The sequence below is a fragment of the Vipera ursinii genome, assembly GCF_947247035.1.
Source record: "Vipera ursinii genome assembly, chromosome: 1".
NCBI lineage: Eukaryota > Metazoa > Chordata > Lepidosauria > Squamata > Viperidae > Vipera > Vipera ursinii.
In genome coordinates this window covers 269,432,842-269,453,211 of record NC_139512.1, presented here as the reverse complement: position 1 = coordinate 269,453,211, position 20,370 = coordinate 269,432,842, and the positions used below count along the sequence as shown (strand labels likewise).

Genomic DNA, 20,370 nt, shown 5'->3' with positions numbered 1-20,370 from the left:
GCTTCGCAGAAGACGGAACAGCCCGGCGGACCGACACCCCACTCACCCACCCCCCAAAAAAAGCTTTCCCGAGAATCGGGACGAGACGAGCAGCGTCTCTCCTCTTCTTCGTTCACCCCATTTCTTCGGAAGCAAAGAGGACAATTTGACTCTGATGAGACTTTGTTTCCCTCTTGAGGTCTTTGGGGAGAGAGAGCTTGTTTTGGGGGCTCCTAGACCGAGAACTCGGGAGAAGGCCGTCGAGAGAGTCCCCGCTGCCAAGGAGCGATGCCACCGAGGTCAACAGAGTCCACGTGGCTCTACGGGACGGCAGCTGGCAACGAGAGCGAGGCGGCTGCTCCGGGAACATCATCCCCGCAGGCTGGGGCGGCTTTCGCCATCCGCTGCGTGATCCCTTCGCTCTACCTGCTAATCATGGCCGTGGGCTTGCTGGGCAACTTCACCTTGCTGAAGATCTTCGCCGCCCGGAGCGCCGCCCAGAGCGTGCCCAACATCTTCATCTCCAGCCTGGCCGCCGGCGACCTGCTGCTGCTGCTCACCTGCGTCCCGGTCGACGCCTCCCGCTTCTTCCTCGAGGACTGGCTCTTCGGCGAGGTGGGCTGCAAGCTGCTGCCGGCCATTCAGCTTACTTCGGTGGGTGTTTCCGTCTTCACCCTCACCGCCCTCAGCGCCGACAGGTGAGTATAGGAGCGACCGAGGAAAGTCCTCCGGAGGCGGGAGGCGGAAGGCAGCGGATCGGTGGGGAGAAAACAAGCGCCAAGCTTTCCTGCCCACTGGCGATCTCTTGGCTGCCTTCCATGCCCTTAGCGAGATGCCCACTTTTAACAGAGTCCGCAATAGTTGGGACGCCAATACATTTAAATGAATGAATAACCGACTAACCGGATGAAAAATGTTCCAGCAACAAGCTTTGTTGTTGAAGCTGCTGCTGCTGCTTCTTCCTCTTCCTCTTCCTCCTCTTCTTCCTCTTCCTCTTCTTCCTCTTCCTCTTCTGATTGGATTGGCCCTTCAGGAGTATTTATCTCATGTTATGCTAACCTCACCCACAAGTAAATGAGGAGATCCATGCTCTTCCGGGAGTGCATCTATTGATTTTCTTTAATGACTTCAGCTGGGAGCAAATGAGTTCTCTGGACACACAGAAGTACACTTAGCATTACCCTAAGTAGTGTTATAAGGGAGGTTCTAGGAATACATAAAAAAACCTGTCCATCAGCTCTGATAGATAAACTGAACAATTTCTATTTAGATGCAGTTTTTCCCTAAATGCTAATTCCAGGGAACAAGTAGGAGCATCCTTGGCTTTGTTTTCACTTGAGCAGTTTCCAGAGGCATCTCCTACAGCTGGCCATGTTTGTAACATATATCTGAATAAGACAAATGATCAGTCTCATTCAGGAAAAATCTTATGTTCTTCTTAGCAATATTTGGCTCTTTATTAAACTGGGAGATAACTCTTCTACTCTGTTCCTAAGTAAACATAATGTAAGCTGAAATTAAGAAGAAATTTATTTCCACACAATATTTATGGAACTGAAATGTCAAGCAGCAGAGAACAAAGAACCAAGCAAAGTATGATTAAAGATTGCCCATTTAAGGATAATTGTTTTACTTTAATGCAAAGTTGGAAAAATAGAAAATGATGGCGATTAACATCAAGATTAGAGGATTCTTACCAAAATCATCAACAAAAGAATATGTCTTTCCCCCCTTTGTGCAAACTCATATAGTGATGCTAAAAGGTGCTGGCATTACTTGTTTCCTTTGTCAATTTGCAGTTGAATTAAACAAAAACAAAAAGTGGAAATAGCTTTTATTCAGAGAATGTGTGAAGCTACTTTCTTGCATGAACTTCCTGAAACAGACAAGTTAATATTTATCTATATACATTTCAAGATAGTCTGTTAACAGGATGTTGCCATCATTACTGGTCCTCTCTTCCCTCCTGAAGGGTAAATCATACAATCATATCTTTATTTTGAGGCTACATAATTTGAAAGCTCCCAAGCTGTTAGAAAAGCATCGGAAGTTGTAACCAACTAAGCCCCAAGCTTTGAGATAGATGTAATATTGGGAACACATAGGTGCAAACTTACACTCATTCATAAATGCACTTGATTTCACCAATAAGGAAAAAAAAATGACAACTTGAATGACACTCAGTAAGTGGCATAGTAGCATTTATCTTAGGGAGAGTTGTTTGCAAAAATCAGGAGTGCTTTTTAATAATGTGATGTTTTGTCCTAGCACTCATTTCTATTTTGTGAGAAATGAAGATTGGTGTCACAATTACATCACAGGGTTAAATCAATTCAAGCAAGCTGAGAAATAAGTTCAGTAAATTCCTAGCGTACGTAAAATCTCTCTTTTTCTCAGTCTCAGGATGGCCTGTTCTTTGCCAAATTGGCTATTTGCATGCATGTGCCATATAAGGGATATAGTTGTGCTTTTTCTAACAATGATTGTCAGTGATTAATATGCACATTGATATATCTGTGCAACAGCAGATAACAGCATGCAAGTGACTGCAGGCCACTGCTATCTGCTCTGGCATGAATGTTTATTTTATCAGAAGAAAAGTGATAATATTTGTGTGTGTGTGTGTGGTTTTTAAGATGGATTCAAGAACAAAATGTTCATATGAGCTACCAACATCTTTTTCACTTTCTTTTTTTTTGTACTAGTTTGATTCAGTTTTGAAGCTGGTGGTCTAAATAAATGGTAATGGAAAAATCCAGCATTTTGAAAGAATACAGCTGATCAATTTTACTAGTTTGAATATAAAAACATGATCTCTCTTATTGTTTGAAAAATGAACAATTCTTTGACTAAGTCTCACACCATAGCTTTTGTTGCCCTAGCTAGAAAGATCCTGCTTGATATGTTTTTCATAAAATAATTATTTTAGGTAAGATAGAAAACAAACTTCGTGTAAAAGAGAGGGTGTGATAGTAAACTGCATTCATCAGGGGTCAAGCCTAATTAGCTCTAACAGATGGCAACTTCACCGGACCATGTTAGATTCTGCAGTATTTTTTTCAATACGAGGATCCTATTTGTTGTGTTACATTCAATAGCATCTAAAAAGAGATGGTTAGTACTCATTAAAATGAGACAGTAAATGGGATAAGAGAGAGTAGATTACTCCATAAAGTAAACAAAGTAAATAAAGGATAATTTGGAATGTAATTTTAAGTAAAAATTGACCAAACTTAATATGTATGTTGGACCACATTTAATTGAGACATGATATATGAATGCTTATGTGAATGAGGAATTGAAAGACATAGAGTTCTACAAAGAAACCAAATGTCTGTTAAATCAAAATACTTTTAGTTCCATCATTGGACTTTATCCAGATTAGCTATAGTTATGTATTCCTTATTCAAAGCGATAACATGTTCATACCACTTTCTACAAAATTCCTTTCTGAAAAAATGCTCTGGAAAAAAATGTGCTTTTGGAAATATCGATAATGGAAAGACAAAGTAAAAGAAGCATCAGATTCTGGATGGTCTCATATAGCTTGAAAACTGCAGTTTTAGTAAACATTAAATTCCTTCTGACAAAATCATTGGGAAGAGATTTGTTGTTAAAGCCTTACCCAAGATAGCTCTCTAGAAGAATCTTATAAAGTGGGATGTGTTGCAAAATACTCCATTTGATAGCCAGCCAGCTGAGTTTGTCCTCTTCTAGGAGATTCCATTCTGCTTTTGTATTTTTCCAGATTTCAGCTAGCACTCCTTAAGCACTAAGAATATATATTAAGGAAAGTATTAAGGAAGCAGACCTAGGGCTAGGTTTAGATTTGCTCCTGAAAGGAACTGAGCCTTCTGATGATTAACAGATGTTAGTGCTTGTCACATTGTAGATAGTCCCAACTGTGCCTTGCTCCAGTTGCATCATATTGTGCTAATGGGAGTCTTTCACTGATAAATGCTGAGTGTCAGCACAGAAGCGGATCATGATGTGCACTATGTGAAAGGTGCCTGACTCCATTTTTCAGGTTCTGTTCTGTCAGCAGGGGAATGGCACATAGTTGTGTGTGTACAACCATCAGATAAAGGATATGCCACTATGGTGGGATAAGAGGAGTGCAAAGCTCTTTTCTTGTCTGAGTGTGGGAAAAGGTGAAGAGATTTAAATTTTGGTATGAAAGGGAACAACTGGATGAGGCAGTTCTTTCTGGCTAGTTGATGAGGATTGACACATCTATTGACCAGAAAGGTCAAATTGGGATTGAATGTTGCAGAGCTTCAAACAAATAAAATATGTCCATTTCTGTTATATTTTGCTATCTTAAAACCTTAGATCAGCTTATTTAAGCCCTGCACTGTTTTAAGTGTGAGATAAAGTATGAGGTAATGGAATGAATTCAGTTTTTGAATGTTTTTGTAAAGGTATGGTCGATTGATTAACAATACTTGAATTCTCCTTCTTTCCATGAACTTAAGCATCCCTTAGAGCAGGGGTGTCAAACTCAATTTCATTGAGGGCCGCATCAGCATTGCGGTTGCCCTCAGGGGGCCGGGTGGGTATGGCCAGGGTGGGCATGGCCTACTGGGTGGGCGTGTCTAGTGTGCGTATGGCCTACTGGGTGGGCGTGGCCAGCTCTACGCATCAAGGGTGCCTATGGGGGCCTGGGCAGGAGTGGGACAGATCTGAGGGTCTCTGGCAGGAGGAGGGTCTCTGGGCCAGGGCCAAGGCATTGGGGGCCGTTCCCTCACTGTTTCCAGGATGGCTTCGCGGGTCACATGAAACCACTTCGCGGGCCGGATCCAGCCCCCGGGCCTTGTGTTTGACATGTCTGCCTTAGAGCCATGGTGGTGAACCTATGGCACACGTGCCACAGGTGGCAGGCAGAGCCCTCTCTGTGGGCACGTGTGCTGTCGCCCCAATCCTAGGCCTTCAGCTGGGTTCTATAAAATCTTTTCATTTTAGGCCTCCACCGCCATGTGCAAAAAAAAAAAGTTCAATCAATCAATTTCAACTTCTCGCTGGGAAAAAGAGATCTTGCAAAGCTGGAATTGAATGATTGAACTTTTTAGTCCTACCAAGTCTACTGTTACCACTGCAACCACGCCCACCCAATGGGCCACCCCCCCCACCCGGCACCTGACGATACATAAGTAGGTTTTGTGTTGCAGTTTGGGCACTTGGTCTCTAAAAGGTTCGCCATCACTGCCTTAGAGTTTCCTCTCCTTTAGTCTGGGTGGTGCCATTGTGGTTTCACAGTGATACTTACCTTGAATAGATTTGCCATCAATACTTCTAATATGCCAGAGAAGAGGGGTTTGTATCTCAGCCCTAGTCAGATATAATTCACATTATCTGTTTTACAAAAGGTGTTTCAGGACATGATATAAAAGGATTGGGAATGGAAATGAAACAGGAAAGCTGTTTCCATATAAAATGATTAATTAAAATATGGAGGTAAAAAAAATATCCCCAGAAAGTATTCCTTCTAAAGATTGTGATGTTTTGCATATTTAGTTACTTCTTGCATCTGAAAAATGAACTCAGATAAAAAGTGTACGCTTGCAAAACATACAGTGCAAATGCTTTATAGCTCTAGCCATTGCACTTTTCAAGATTAAATTTACTTTTTCTTTAATCACTCCTCTTTAATTTTTTCATCTCTCACTGCATATTCTGATATCTAGAGAGAAACTAGAGAGGATAACCCAAGCAGAGTAAGAGTTTTGTCTGGATAAATAGGAAATCAGCCCTTTCTGTAATCATTTTTATCACTTTTCCATTATTTGTGCTTGTAAGAAGAAACTATGTAGGTAAATCTTTTTCACTACATGCTGTGATTGCCTATCAGGTGATCCATTGATTTTGCTTATCAGAATATCTCTCTCATTTCTTTCATTCATTTCTGGTTCACTGAAAATGCTTGCAACTACAACCAACTCTATCAAACTGAAATCTTTTAAATGGTACCCACTAGAGGCATAACTCCAGACAAATCCTGAAATAGTTCTCAATTTTCTGCATGCAGCCACTATTCCTTGTTGCAGATGGGGGATGTGTTGGTTTTCACAATGCAGTGTTAGTAAGTCTGTAAATGTAGGGATGATGTGTCTTTCATATATTGCTACTCACTCTGCAAATTAGTTTGAATCTGCAATCTAATTCTTAACTTTTTCCATGGGCTGTTTGAGGGAGCATAGAAACAAATGCCAATACTTCATCAAGTAATGAAAAGAAAATGCTCAGGTGGAAGGATTTTAATAGCTTTTACTTAAACAGTGTTTACAGTATGGATTTTAGCTCTTGCCTGATCATAAGTTTCTATGAGATCCATAAGAATTCAGAAAGTTGTGATGGAGGGAGAGAATATCAGATCAAAAATACATCCTTGATTGCTTTTCATCTTTGAAAGCACAAAAAGAGAAGTACCGGTATGTTTTCATACATTTGTGATGAGAATTATTTATTGCACTGTTATCCTCTTCTTTATTGAAGATGGACCAGTGCAGGAATAACCTCTTCAGTTCTCAGGAACAAGAAGACTTAGATTAAGCTAAGAAATAGTGGCAAACCACTAAGTTTAATGTTTAAGCCAGAATTTGAACACTTTCCTCTTCAGTGATAACCCACATTAGTTTTTCTAAATACATGTCCTCCAGGATTGCTAAATTACAATCCCCGTTATCTCCAGATAGTATGGCATGGGAAAAATGTGTTTCAGTCCATCAGGAAGACATCAGAATGGGCTTCCTTTTCCTAATCTGATGCTTATTTGTTAACACAATAGTTAATAATGGGAACAGTAATAGGTTATTTGGATAGATGATGATAGGATTACGTCCCTGGATACCAGCCAGCATTTAGCTTTGAAGACTCAGACAGACCTAATTATAATGGGAGGATAGCTCCTATTAGTGCCAAGACATATTATGCCTCCCTTGCTAACAGTGTGTACTGTAGTCTTTTTGTTGGAAGATATTCAGAATGGAGCACATGAGAGGGCCAAAGAGATTAAGGATCCTCATGTTGAGCTGTTAAGCCTATATATTGAAGATGCTAGAAGGTAAGATAACTTTAGTATACCTGCCCTTTGTGTCCTGATCAATGTATACTTGAGGACTTCATGGTAGCACAACAGAACATAATTAATGTTGCTAGTGTCTGAACAAGATTTGTTTAACTTGTACATATTTTAATCTTGTATTTTATATTTTAAATTTTATGTTGTATAGTATACCTTATTTTAACTGTGATGCTTCTGATACAAACAAACAACAGACTTAGCAATGGTCAAATACATAGAATAGAATAATAACTTTATTGTCACTTTGAATAGACACTAATCGGCATACATTAAAATGAAATTTCATTGCATACAGCTCTCAAAGGGTCACCACCTCTGATATCACTACATAAATATGACAAAAATAAATAAATAAATAATAAAGAAAGAAAGAAAGAATTATGCATACATTATATGACAGAGAAACAACAGTCTAGTTTGCGTTATGTATACATGTGCATGGTGAGAGAAACGAATCTTGCAAGTTTACCAGATGGATGGCATAGGGAACAAAGCTGTTACAGAATCTGGTAGTCCTGCTAGAAATACTTCAAAACCTTCTCCCAGAGGGGAGCAACAGAAGCAGACCTAAAAGTATGTGTGTGGGGTCTCTAACAATGCTTTGAGCTCTAAGCACATAGCACTTATAAGCAGCATCCTGAATACCAAGAAGCGAGCTTCCTATGATCTTCTCAGCTGTCCTTACCACTCCCTGTATGGACTTTCTATCTGAGGCACTGCTGCCACCAAGGCAGACAGTGATGCAGTTTGTTAAAATGCTCTCAGTCGTGCCTCTGTAAAAAGTGGCCAGGACAGAAGGAGAGAGATGTGCTCTTCTCATCCGACGCAGGAAATGAAGATGCTGGTTTGTATGCTTCACTAAGGATGATGCGTGGAGAGACCAATTCAGATTGTTAGTTATCTGCACCCCCAGATACTTAATACTGTTGACTACCTCTACAGCTGTATTCTTGATACTGAGTGGAGTATGTACTGTATAGTATATCATACATGGTTAACATGTGGTTTTCAGTATAAGTTGAGTTACTCATTGATGATCCAGGCTCTTTGGACAATTAAAATAAAATCCATTGTTCCAGAATGCCATTCATCCTTGTCTTGCTTCAAGAGAGCAATCCACATACAGCTGCACATATGTCAATAGCCTTGGATGCTCATCAACTGGGTATCTCTCCTATAAACCAGCAAGAGATTCCAAAACCTGTATTTTGGGTTCTTTTTCAGTGCTCTGCAGCCAACTACTTGGATTTACTAGGAACTTAGTTTTGCTCAGGGGATTTTCTAATCTAATCACCAGACTTATTGGTTAACAAGGTAGTTAATAAAAGAAACACATTTTCCGCTTCAAATTCCTGAATGCCATTAATCATAGCTGTTTGCAGAAAGCTCAGAGGCACTTGTTCCTTGAAAGCAGAAGATGGATAGTTTTCATTACATTTGACAGGATGGAACTAAAAGAATATATATATATATATAAGTATAGCTATGCGTGTGTGGGGGTCATGTCTCTGTAATGGATATCATTAGCAACCAATTTAAAGATCAGCTGGGCTTAGTCTTTCCTGCAATGATTTTTTTAATGTACACTATAGCAGAGGTCCCCAACCTTTTGGGCACCAGGGACTGGTTACGTGGAGAGAGGGTTTTTTTGTGGCCTGGAGGGGGCGGGGTTTTGTATGCTGCTTGCATTTCATGGATGGGGCTTTGCTTGTTTGTGTAGACCAGTTTCTGGCATGCCGCAGCCCGGTACTGGTCCATGGACTGGGGGTTGGGGACCCCTACACTATAGAAGAACTGTCACGATTGCAAGAAATGGATGTATATCAAATGCAAAGAGAATGAATGTTATCACCCACTTAAGAATATACATTTTTGAATCTAATTTAATTTAAAAGACTTAACGCTCACTGAAAGTCTTTATTTGCTTTCTCAGTACTAAGACCCATTGAATGCAAAAGCATTCATTTTCAATTAGAAAAACTCCAATGGTTACATCTATGGTAAAGTCATATTTTGTAATGTCATAGCTCTTTTTACCTTCAGGATGAGACAGCGTCAAAAAATAATGCCTGTGTGGAAATGGTTTTTTGCATATGCTTATAAATAATAATAATAATAATAATAATAATAATAATAATAATAATAATAATAATAATAATAATAATAATAATATAATTATTATTATTATTATTATTATATAATTTAATAATAATAATAATAATAATAATAATAATAATAATAATAATAATAATAATAATAATAATAATAATAATAATAATAATAATAATAATAAATAATCACACAGTCAGCCGGATGTTCAGACTGGATTTGGCATTTTTGTCTACCTATCGAGTCCTTACCAAGGACCTGGGATAGGCAGATGTGGATGTTTGATGGTATTACAGATATCGTCGCAGGATGGAAGCAGTTCCTAGTAAGGCCGCCTTTTGCAATTGACTAATGGTGAATTTGTCAATGCCAGTGGTGTTCAAGTGGTGCTCCAGTTGTTATGGGATTGCACCCAAGGTGCCTATTACTGTTGGTACTACCCTTGCTTGCCTTTGCCACAGTATTTCTATTATAATTTCTATTATTATTATTATTATTATTATTATTATTATTATTATTATTATTATTATTATTATTATTATTATTCTAATATACTATATACTATATTATTATTTATTAATATATTATATTAATATTAATAATAACAACAACAAAAACAATAACAACAATAATAACAATATGTAAGAGTGAAATCTTGGGAGGATTTTGGTGTATAAATTTACAGGTAATCCTCGATTCACAACTAGTTATTTTGTGACCGTTCAAACTTACAACACCACTGAAAAAGTGACTTATGACAGGTTTTCAGTTATGTTGCAGCATCCCTACACTCACATGATCAGAATTTGAGTGCTTGGCAACTTACATGTATTTATGATAGTTGCACTGTCCCAGGGTCATGTGATCACCATCTGTAACTTTCCCAGTTGGCTTCTCACAAGCAAAGTTAATGGAGGAAGCCAGATGTGCTTAACAACTGCATGATTCACTTAACAACTTCAGTGATTTGCTTAGCAACTGTGGCAAAAAAGCATGTAAAATAGTGTGCAACTCACTTAACAACTGCCTTGCTTAGCAATGGGAATTTTGGGTTCAATTGTGATCATAAGTCGAGGACTATATTAAAAATAAAAAAGTATAAAAAAGCAAGATACTATAGAACAAGATTGCTACATCTGAATAAAAAAAACAAAAAAGTAAATTACATCAACGCCTTCCTTTCCATTTGTATCTTCAATTATAGGCCACCTTTTAGATATTTGAACTTTGCCTCAAACTTTAGTAATTGTTATAGTTTCTTTTTGAATCCTAAAAACTACATTCCAGATGTCTAATCCGCCTTGCTTTGTATATAAGGGAACCATTCTTACTTGAATTTATTTTATTTAATTCATTAAACTTCTATTGTACAGGTAGTCCTTGACTTAGGACCATAATAAGGACCAGGAAATTCAACATTAAGTCATGCAGTTGTTAAGTGAGACCTCAAGTTTTTGTGACTTGCCACCTCGTTCCAGTTTCCCCATTGACTTTGGTTGTCAGAAGTTGGCTAGGAAGATTACAAATAGTTTATTTGAGGCAATAAAAGTCTGACAGTTCTTTGCAAGACTCAAGTTGTTCATAAGATCAAACCTAAGGGCTTCAGAAATTTTCTCTACCCTTCTTCCCAGTTTTGTTTCATTTCAGCTCCAGATAGATGATCCAATTTTAGGAACTGTTATCCTGGAGTTAGTAGCAAAGCATTAACTACCGTATATACTTGAGTATAAGCCGAATTTTTCAGCCCACTTTTTGGGCTGAAAAATTCCACTTCGGCTTATACTCCAGTCAACAAAAAAAACTTACCGAGGACTTGTGCGCGGCCGAGGCTTTGGTGCTTCCGGGATCGCCCGCACCTCTCCCAAGCCACCGCCGTCCGAGACCTGCCGAAGTTTGGGGAGGTTTGGGGAGGTGCGCGCGCACCTCCCCAAACTCCGTGCCTTGCCTGCCTGCTTCTTTCCGCAGCGGAAAGAAGCAGGCAGGCAGGGCGCGGAGGAACGGAGACTTGCCGACGTTTGGGGAGGTTTGGGCGTCTCCCCAAACCTCGGCAGGTCTCCGTTCCTCCGCGCAGACCTGCCGACGTTTGGGGAGGTTTGGGCGCCTCCCCAAACCTCCCCAAACCTCGGCAGGTCTCCGTTCCTCCTGCCGACCTTTGGGGAGGTTTGGGCGCCTCCCCAAACCTCCCCAAACCTCGGCAGGTCTCCGTTCCTCCTGCCGACCTTTGGGGAGGTTTGGGCGCCTCCCCAAACCTCCCCAAACCTCGGCAGGTCTCCGTTCCTCCTGCCGACCTTTGGGGAGGTTTGGGCGCCTCCCCAAACCTCGGCAGGTCTCCGTTCCTCCGCGCAGACCTGCCGACCTTTGGGGAGGTTTGGGCGCCTCCCCAAACGTCCCCAAACCTCGGCAGGTCTCCGTTCCTGTTTGGGGAGGTTTGGGCGCCTCCCCAAACCTCCCCAAACCTCGGCAGGTCTCCGTTCCTCCGTGCAGACCTGCCGACCTTTGGGGAGGTTTGGGCGCCTCCCCAAACGTCCCCAAACCTCGGCAGGTCTCCGTTCCTGTTTGGGGAGGTTTGGGCGCCTCCCCAAACCTCCCCAAACCTCGGCAGGTCTCCGTTCCTCCGCGCAGACCTGCCGACCTTTGGGGAGGTTTGGGCGCCTCCCCAAACCTCGGCAGGTCTCCGTTCTTCCTGCCGACCTTTGGGGAGGTTTGGGCGCCTCCCCAAACCTCCCCAAACATCGGCAGGTCTGCGCGGAGGAACGGAGACCTGCCGAGGTTTGGGGAGGTTTGGGGAGGCGCCCAAACCTCCCCAAAGGTCGGCAGGTCTGTGCGGAGGAACGGAGACCTGCCGAGGTTTGGGGAGGTTTGGGGAGGCGCCCAAAGCTCCCCAAACAGGAACGGAGACCTGCCGAGGTTTGGGGACGTTTGGGGAGGCGCCCAAACCTCCCCAAAGGTCGGCAGGTCTGCGCGGAGGAACGGAGACCTGCCGAGGTTTGGGGACGTTTGGGGAGGCGCCCAAACCTCCCCAAACGTCGGCAGGTCTGCGCGGAGGAACGGAGACCTGGCGAGGTTTGGGGACGTTTGGGGAGGCGCCCAAACCTCCCCAAACAGGAACGGAGACCTGCCGAGGTTTGGGGACGTTTGGGGAGGCGCCCAAACCTCCCCAAAGGTCGGCAGGTCTGCGCGGAGGAACGGAGACCTGCCGAGGTTTGGGGAGGTTTGGGGAGGCGCCCAAACCTCCCCAAACAGGAACGGAGACCTGCCGAGGTTTGGGGAGGTTTGGGGAGGCGCCCAAACCTCCCCAAAGGTCGGCAGGTCTGCGCGGAGGAACGGAGACCTGCCGAGGTTTGGGGACGTTTGGGGAGGCGCCCAAACCTCCCCAAACAGGAACGGAGACCTGCCGAGGTTTGGGGACGTTTGGGGAGGCGCCCAAACCTCCCCAAAGGTCGGCAGGTCTGCGCGGAGGAACGGAGACCTGCCGAGGTTTGGGGACGTTTGGGGAGGCGCCCAAACCTCCCCAAACGTCGGCAGGTCTGCGCGGAGGAACGGAGACCTGCCGAGGTTTGGGGAGGTTTGGGGAGGTTTGGGGAGGCGCCCAAACCTCCCCAAACAGGAACGGAGACCTGCCGAGGTTTGGGGACGTTTGGGGAGGCGCCCAAACCTCCCCAAAGGTCGGCAGGTCTGCGCGGAGAAACGGAGACCTGCCGAGGTTTGGGGAGGTTTGGGGAGGCGCCCAAACCTCCCCAAACAGGAACGGAGACCTGCCGAGGTTTGGGGAGGTTTGGGGAGGCGCCCAAACCTCCCCAAAGGTCGGCAGGTCTGCGCGGAGGAACGGAGACCTGCCGAGGTTTGGGGAGGTTTGGGGAGGCGCCCAAAGCTCCCCAAACAGGAACGGAGACCTGCCGAGGTTTGGGGACGTTTGGGGAGGCGCCCAAACCTCCCCAAAGGTCGGCAGGTCTGCGCGGAGGAACGGAGACCTGCCGAGGTTTGGGGACGTTTGGGGAGGCGCCCAAACCTCCCCAAACAGGAACGGAGACCTGCCGAGGTTTGGGGACGTTTGGGGAGGCGCCCAAACCTCCCCAAAGGTCGGCAGGTCTGCGTGGAGGAACGGAGACCTGCCGAGGTTTGGGGAGGTTTGGGGAGGCGCCCAAACCTCCCCAAACAGGAACGGAGACCTGCCGAGGTTTGGGGAGGTTTGGGGAGGTGCCCAAACCTCCCCAAAGGTCGGCAGGTCTGCGCGGAGGAACGGAGACCTGCCGAGGTTTGGGGAGGTTTGGGGAGGCGCCCAAAGCTCCCCAAACAGGAACGGAGACCTGCCGAGGTTTGGGGACGTTTGGGGAGGCGCCCAAACCTCCCCAAAGGTCGGCAGGTCTGCGCGGAGGAACGGAGACCTGCCGAGGTTTGGGGAGGTTTGGGGAGGCGCCCAAACCTCCCCAAACAGGAACGGAGACCTGCCGAGGTTTGGGGACGTTTGGGGAGGCGCCCAAACCTCCCCAAAGGTCGGCAGGTCTGCGCGGAGGAACGGAGACCTGCCGAGGTTTGGGGACGTTTGGGGAGGCGCCCAAACCTCCCCAAACAGGAACGGAGACCTGCCGAGGTTTGGGGACGTTTGGGGAGGCGCCCAAACCTCCCCAAAGGTCGGCAGGTCTGCGCGGAGGAACGGAGACCTGCCGAGGTTTGGGGAGGTTTGGGGAGGCGCCCAAACCTCCCCAAACAGGAACGGAGACCTGCCGAGGTTTGGGGAGGTTTGGGGAGGCGCCCAAACCTCCCCAAAGGTCGGCAGGTCTGCGCGGAGGAACGGAGACCTGCAGAGGTTTGGGGAGGTTTGGGGAGGCGCCCAAACCTCCCCAAAGGTCGGCAGGAGGAACGGAGACCTGCCGAGGTTTGGGGAGGCGCCCAAACCTCCCCAAAGGTCGGCAGGTCTGCGCGGAGGAACGGAGACCTGCCGAGGTTTGGGGAGGTTTGGGGAGGCGCCCAAACCTCCCCAAAGGTCGGCAGGAGGAACGGAGACCTGCCGACGAGCCGTGGCTACACAGGGTATTCCTGTGTATTCAGGCTTGCAAAATGGCGGATCGAGCCTCTGCTGGTGGCAGAGGCTTGCAGAACGGCGGATCGGCTTATACTCGAGTCAATAACTTTTTCCAGTTTTTGGGGGTGAAATTGGGGGTCTCGGCTTATACTCGAGTCGGCTTATACTCAAGTATATACGGTAAGTTTCCCCCACCCTCCAAATCTAAGAAACAAAGAATGCCTTGTTAGATTAGATTAAACTAAGGCTTGTCCACTCCAGTGTTATGTTTGTAGTCAGTCATTTGCCTTTGTAGGCAGGGTTTTGAAAGTGATTGCATTTACCGGTATCTTTGTTGAGGTGTAGGTCCTTATTTGTACACCGATATTTTCATTGCTCTAGTAATAGTAGATAGCATAATTAAAAGGAGAAGCCTTTGGACTTTTCTTCATTGTCCAGAAATTATAAAAAATGCCAAAAACTGATCTGATACCTTAAAGCAGAAAGGTAGTAAGCTAGTAAGAAATATGAATGGAAAATTATGTCGCATTAGCGCTCAAATGGTATGCAGTAATGTCAACATGTTTTTGAGCTATATTAACAAGTAGCAGAATACATTATATAAACTCCCCCAGGCCAGAGAGAATTGCATTACATATTTATCTACCCTAATACAAATAAACATTTTATGCTTTACTTTCTTCCTTTCTGTTTCCCTCCCTCCCTAAATAGATCATTTCTGTTTAGCCTCTTGAACAAAAGTCAGATAACTCCCAGTAGCATATTTTCTGCCTTAACATTTCTCTCAGAATTGTGGGCCTCTTATTCTCTTTCAACAAAAAAACCCTAACCTACTCTCTGAACAATAACATTCATTTTCCTTTCTACATTTTAGGTACAAGGCCATTGTAAATCCAATGGATATTCAAGCATCCAATGCGGTCCGTTGGACATGTATTAAAGCAATCGGCATCTGGATAATTTCCATCTTGCTAGCAATCCCTGAAGCCGTTTTCTCTGAAGTGGCACATATTAATGATGCAGATAATGTCAGTTTCACAGAATGTATGCGCTATCCTTTGATGGATGATCTGCACCCAAAGATTCATTCAGTGATGATACTTTTGGTATACCTTCTTATCCCACTCACCATAATTAGTATTTATTACTACCATATTGCAAAGACTTTAATTAAGAGTGCGCACAATCTGCCAGGAGAATACAGTGAACAATCTAAAAAACAGGTAAGTTTTCCAGATCCATGTGAGGAGATTTATTTTAAGAAAGTGTACGAGTTAAATGAAATTGTATGTTTAAATGAAATTGTACTGCTTCAGACAGGAAGGAGGTGCAGAAAGTGGTGAGGATGGCAGTTCACTCCCTTCTATCTAGGACAGTGATGGCGAACCTTTTAGAGACCGAGTGCCCAAATGACAACCCAAAACTCACTTATGTATCATTGGGTGCCGGGTGGGCATGGCCCATTGGGTGGGTGTGGCCCATTGGGTGGGCATGTCTGTGGTGGTAATGGCAGACTGGTGGGGACTAAAAAGTTCAATCAATTCCAACTTTGCGAGATCTTCTTTTTTCCTGTGAGAAGTTGAAATTGATTGATTGATTGAATCTTTTTTTTTGCACACAGTGGTGGAGGCCTAAAGTGAAAAAGTTTTATAAAACCCAGCTGAAGGCCTAGGACTGGGGTGATGGTGTGCGTGCCCACAGAAAGGGCTCTGTGTGCCACCTTTGGCACATGTGCCATAGGTTTGCCACCACAGATCTAGGACATAGCATATAGGCATTGCTTAAGCAGGGTCCACAGGATTGTCTGGGACATTACACATCCTCTTCATGACCTGTTTTCCTTGTTAACTTTTGGGAGGAGGTTTCGTGGTATCCGAAGCAGAACATCCAGATTCAGTCACAGTTTTGTTCCATACAGTATTAACCTTGTGAACTCTCAAGCTTCCTCTTTCCGCTATGTATTCAAAATGGACAGTGATTAATATTCATATGTATTTATATGTAAGGGTGTAGGTATTATACATATGTTGTATATAGCATGTTTATATGTGTGTTATGTATGTGTACACTTTTGAGAGCAGGCAACAGAATTTCATTTTTAATGTGTGCCAATGTGCCCACAGTAAAAAATAACAATACAGGTTATCATCCCATCCCATCCCATCCCATCCCATCCCATCCCATCTCATCCCATCCCATCCTATCCTATCCTCTTTAGCATACAGGTAGTTCTCAACTTAACAACCACAACTGGAAGCAGAATTTCTATTGCTAAGCAAGGTGATTGTTAAGTGAATCATACCTGATTTTACACCCTTTTTAGCTACAGTTGTTTAGCAAATCACTGCATTTGTTAAGTGAACCACATGGAATCCTGTCTCCTTCATTGACTTTGTTTGAAGGAAGTTGGCTGGGAAGGTCATATGGCGATCACATATCCCTGGGACACGGCAACCTTCAAAATAAACCCATGCCAGTTGCCAAGCATCCACATTTTGAAGTGGGAATGAAGTGAGGACTGGTTATAAATCACTTTTTCCAGTGCCATTGTAATTTTGAACAATTGCTAAACAAATGGTTATAAGTTGAGGACTACCTACTCATCACATACTTCTGTTCTCAGTTATTATTAAACCTATAGCAAATGCTTGTGGTATGGTCTGGATTAAATCCATTCTGTGGGCAATAAGGAATTCTTCATTATACAGGAGGGCAGGAGATGGATTGGGAAATGTATTTTTCCTGAAATGGGACATTTTCTTTCTTTCTTTCTTTCTTTCTTTCTTTCTTTCTTTCTTTCTTTCTTTCTTTCTTTCTTTCTTTCTTTCTTTCTTTCTTTCTTTCTTTCTTTCTTTCTTTCTTTCTTTCTTTCTTTCTTTCTTCTTTTTTTTAAAAGCCCACTCTTGACACCATTGGATTTTTGAAAAATGAGTTTTAGGCCTAGTAGATAGAGCTAACTCTACCATAGGCAGAATGGTTCCAAGTGAAATCAGGCCACTGTACATTTCAACTTTTTTAACTTTGTTAAAAAAAAAACTTCACAAGACAGAATTCTGATTACTTTTTGCAATTTCATTAGAATGTCCACAGAGCAGATGTTCTACTAGATCCCTGCAGGCTTTTCTTCTGGTTTTAATAGTCTCAAGAATTTGCAGTTATTGCAGGATCTCTACATGCTGCTGCTCACCCAGGACTTAAATCAGCTTGCATCAATGTAGATAATTTTCTGCAAAACCCCCCTGTTTTTTAACTGAATACTGATACATCTCCAGACTTTATACCTAATTCCTGTATCAGAGTTTTATATGCTTAACCAAAGATTAAATGTTTAACATGAACAATGTACAAAATGTCCCAAAATGTATAGGGCAATGATGGAAATAAATCTCCAGTTACTGTAACTTTATTAACATTTAAAATTCACCATCTCCTGCTCATACATAGTTATTGATTTTTTTAAAAAAAAAATCAATGTTTCTTATTTCTTTTTCTGGTTTGCTGCTAAATTTTAACTGCTGCATTAATTCTGGAATTCTCTGTATATTCCTTTTTTAAATATCCTTTAATTCTGCTTTTATTATTTTTATTATTTTATTATTATTTTTAGAAATAACGGCAGCAAACATATCTAGTACTCTGTCATCCTCTTATATTCCCACCAATAACCCTGTGAGATGGGTTGGGGTGAGAGAGAGAGTGACTGGCTCACGGCCATCCAGGCAGCTTTCATGCTGAAGTAGGACTAGAATTCACAGTCTCCTGGTTTCTACCCAGAATGAGAAAACAGTTTAAATAGCTTCCAAGCATTACTAGGAATAGATTACAACCCTGTGGTCCACAGACAATTTATGCCCAACTGTTAAAAGTTTGAGCCTTGAGCAAAGGCCCCTATTTTTAGAAAAATTGGTTCAGAATAATCTATTTTGGTAATTATAATTGATATATGCTTTATGAATGCCAGGTTATTAGATGAGAAAATGGTTTGTACTACTCTAAATTAATTTTCTATAATTGATTGCCCTCTGGATATGCTGGGATTGTTGCTTCAGAATTCTCCAGATAAACAATATGCTTTTTAAATAAGTTTTATTAATTTTCCAACTTTACATAAAAATATCAAAGTGTTTAGAAAGCAAGTGGTGATTGGGTAAACAATAGTCCAGTAACAAAATCATTTGTGCCTATCTCAGGTTAAATCATCTAAAAATTCCCTCTCTGTTTCCCAAAATTACTATATCACAATCAAGTTAATACATTACTAGTTATAACACAATCAGTTAAGATATTTATCAATATATTTTTAGTTGTAGTTATCATGTCCTGTTTTTAAGTTTTTACCCATTTTCAATTGGAGTGCTCCAATTAGATAAACAATATCCTTAGTGGGAAATTCTGGGAGCTGTAGTCCCAACACATCTGGAGAAAGGTGACATGCAGTGTCTTCCTGAGAAAACATATTGTATGAGTGTGAATGTGACTGATAGAATCATTTAGTATAAGATTGTGAATGACAATTCAACCCTTGATAAGACAGACTCAGGAAAAGAATATTCCCTATGCGCATCCCTCTTCATTCTGAGTTTTAGTCCATTATGTTCAGTTGTCAACGGTCCTGGTTAATAGCTGGCAAAACTTGCATTTTGTCCTCTCTAGGGAAGCTGGACAAACGGTGAACGTTGTCCCCTTTTTTTCAGATGTCATTGGTAAAATGTCATCAGACTTGTCTGCAATAGTATGTTTAGTCTAATCCTGTGTGCATGATGATCTGAGAACATGTGCGGAATAATTGGCATTAAAAGGTTTGATTGGGAGTTAACTTTCCTGCTCATCCTGGAACAATGTATTGTGAAAATTGGGGGGGGGGGAAAGCATATGGTCAAATCAGCTATTTGGTGGAACAGCTCCACTGACTTCAGATTGTTAATCTGTGTTTATTTGTTTCATTCTAGATGGAAACTCGAAAACGCCTGGCCAAGATTGTACTGGTTTTTGTTGGGCTGTTTGCTGTGTGCTGGCTGCCAAATCATGTACTATACATGTACCGGACTTTCAATTATCATAAGATTGACCCATCCGTTGGCCACATGGTTATTACCTTGTTGGCTAGAGTGCTGAGCTTCAGCAATTCGTGTGTCAACCCATTTGCCCTGTATTTCCTCAGTGAGAGTTTTCGGAGACACTTCAATAGCCAACTTTGCTGCTGCAACGTGCATCCTCAATCGAGGCCTACTAGCTACCTGAACAATTCTTCAGCCATTCGAATGTCTTCACTGGAGAACCATGCAAGGCACACTGTTGCTATAACAACGCTGCTGAATGGGCATACCCCTAAACCAGAAATGTCATTGTGATTAACCAGTGCAACATCTGACCTCAAAAAGAGATTTTAATTATCTTTCTTGTGGCTGGTCTCAGTTCCTTTAAAAAGCCAATATATTCTAATCTAAGGAATATCATATTTTGCTCTAGGGATAAGTATTTATTAATCATCTTCCTATCGCTGTTGTAAGAAATAAAGGATGTTATGCTTTACTTACTCTCAACTAAAGAAATGCTTCTAAGCTTATTGTCTTAAAAAGTTGAACACAAATGAAGTATGAAAAGGGCATAAATGCTCAGCTGCCACTTCAAGGGAATTAGTCTCCGCTTATGTCATCTTTGCTGCGCTTAAACAATGGGCCTGGTAAAAAATAAAAATGTTACTTGGCTATTCCCTTTAAAATGATTTTATTTATATTGGCTGACATGCCTAAAAAAGAAGAGCTTGGGAAAGCACCATCCAATTTGATTGATTAGCTATTTGCAAGGCAGCATGACTGTAGCTGGATCAGGGTCATCTAGGTGCAAATGGCACACCAAGACATTGTGAACTGTACACTTGGAATTAAGTAACACTGAAATGAACATTAATTTCTACAAATTCTGGGAGATAGTGGAGGACATGCTATGGTCCATGAGAGCAAACAATTGGACATGACTTAGCCACTGAACAACAACACTGACAAAGTGGACAGATTCATCTTTTCTTTTTGCTCTGTACTACATATTTTCAGTTCTAGGTTATTCAAGTTGACTGACCAGCAGCAAAGAACACAAAACAATGAATCTGTGTCTAAAACAAGACTTTGTTGACATCAAAAGAGCTGGCTTTACAGGCAGGAAAGCTAAGCACAACTTC

The 20,370-nt window shown here is 42.5% G+C and overlaps 2 protein-coding genes across 4 annotated transcripts in view; one reads left to right on the top strand and one right to left on the bottom strand.

The window, feature by feature from the left end:
* Positions 1–20,370, bottom strand: part of LOC310643865 (uncharacterized protein) — a 707,877-nt gene that overhangs the window by 519,357 nt on the left and 168,150 nt on the right. The window lies entirely within an intron of this gene.
* Positions 268–19,543, top strand: NMBR (neuromedin B receptor; the record flags this gene model as incomplete). The annotated part of the gene is made up of 3 exons (XM_083374383.1): positions 268–677; positions 15,067–15,415; positions 19,142–19,543. 3 exons carry the CDS (start codon positions 268–270, stop codon positions 19,541–19,543), a joined length of 1,161 nt encoding a protein of 386 aa, XP_083230509.1.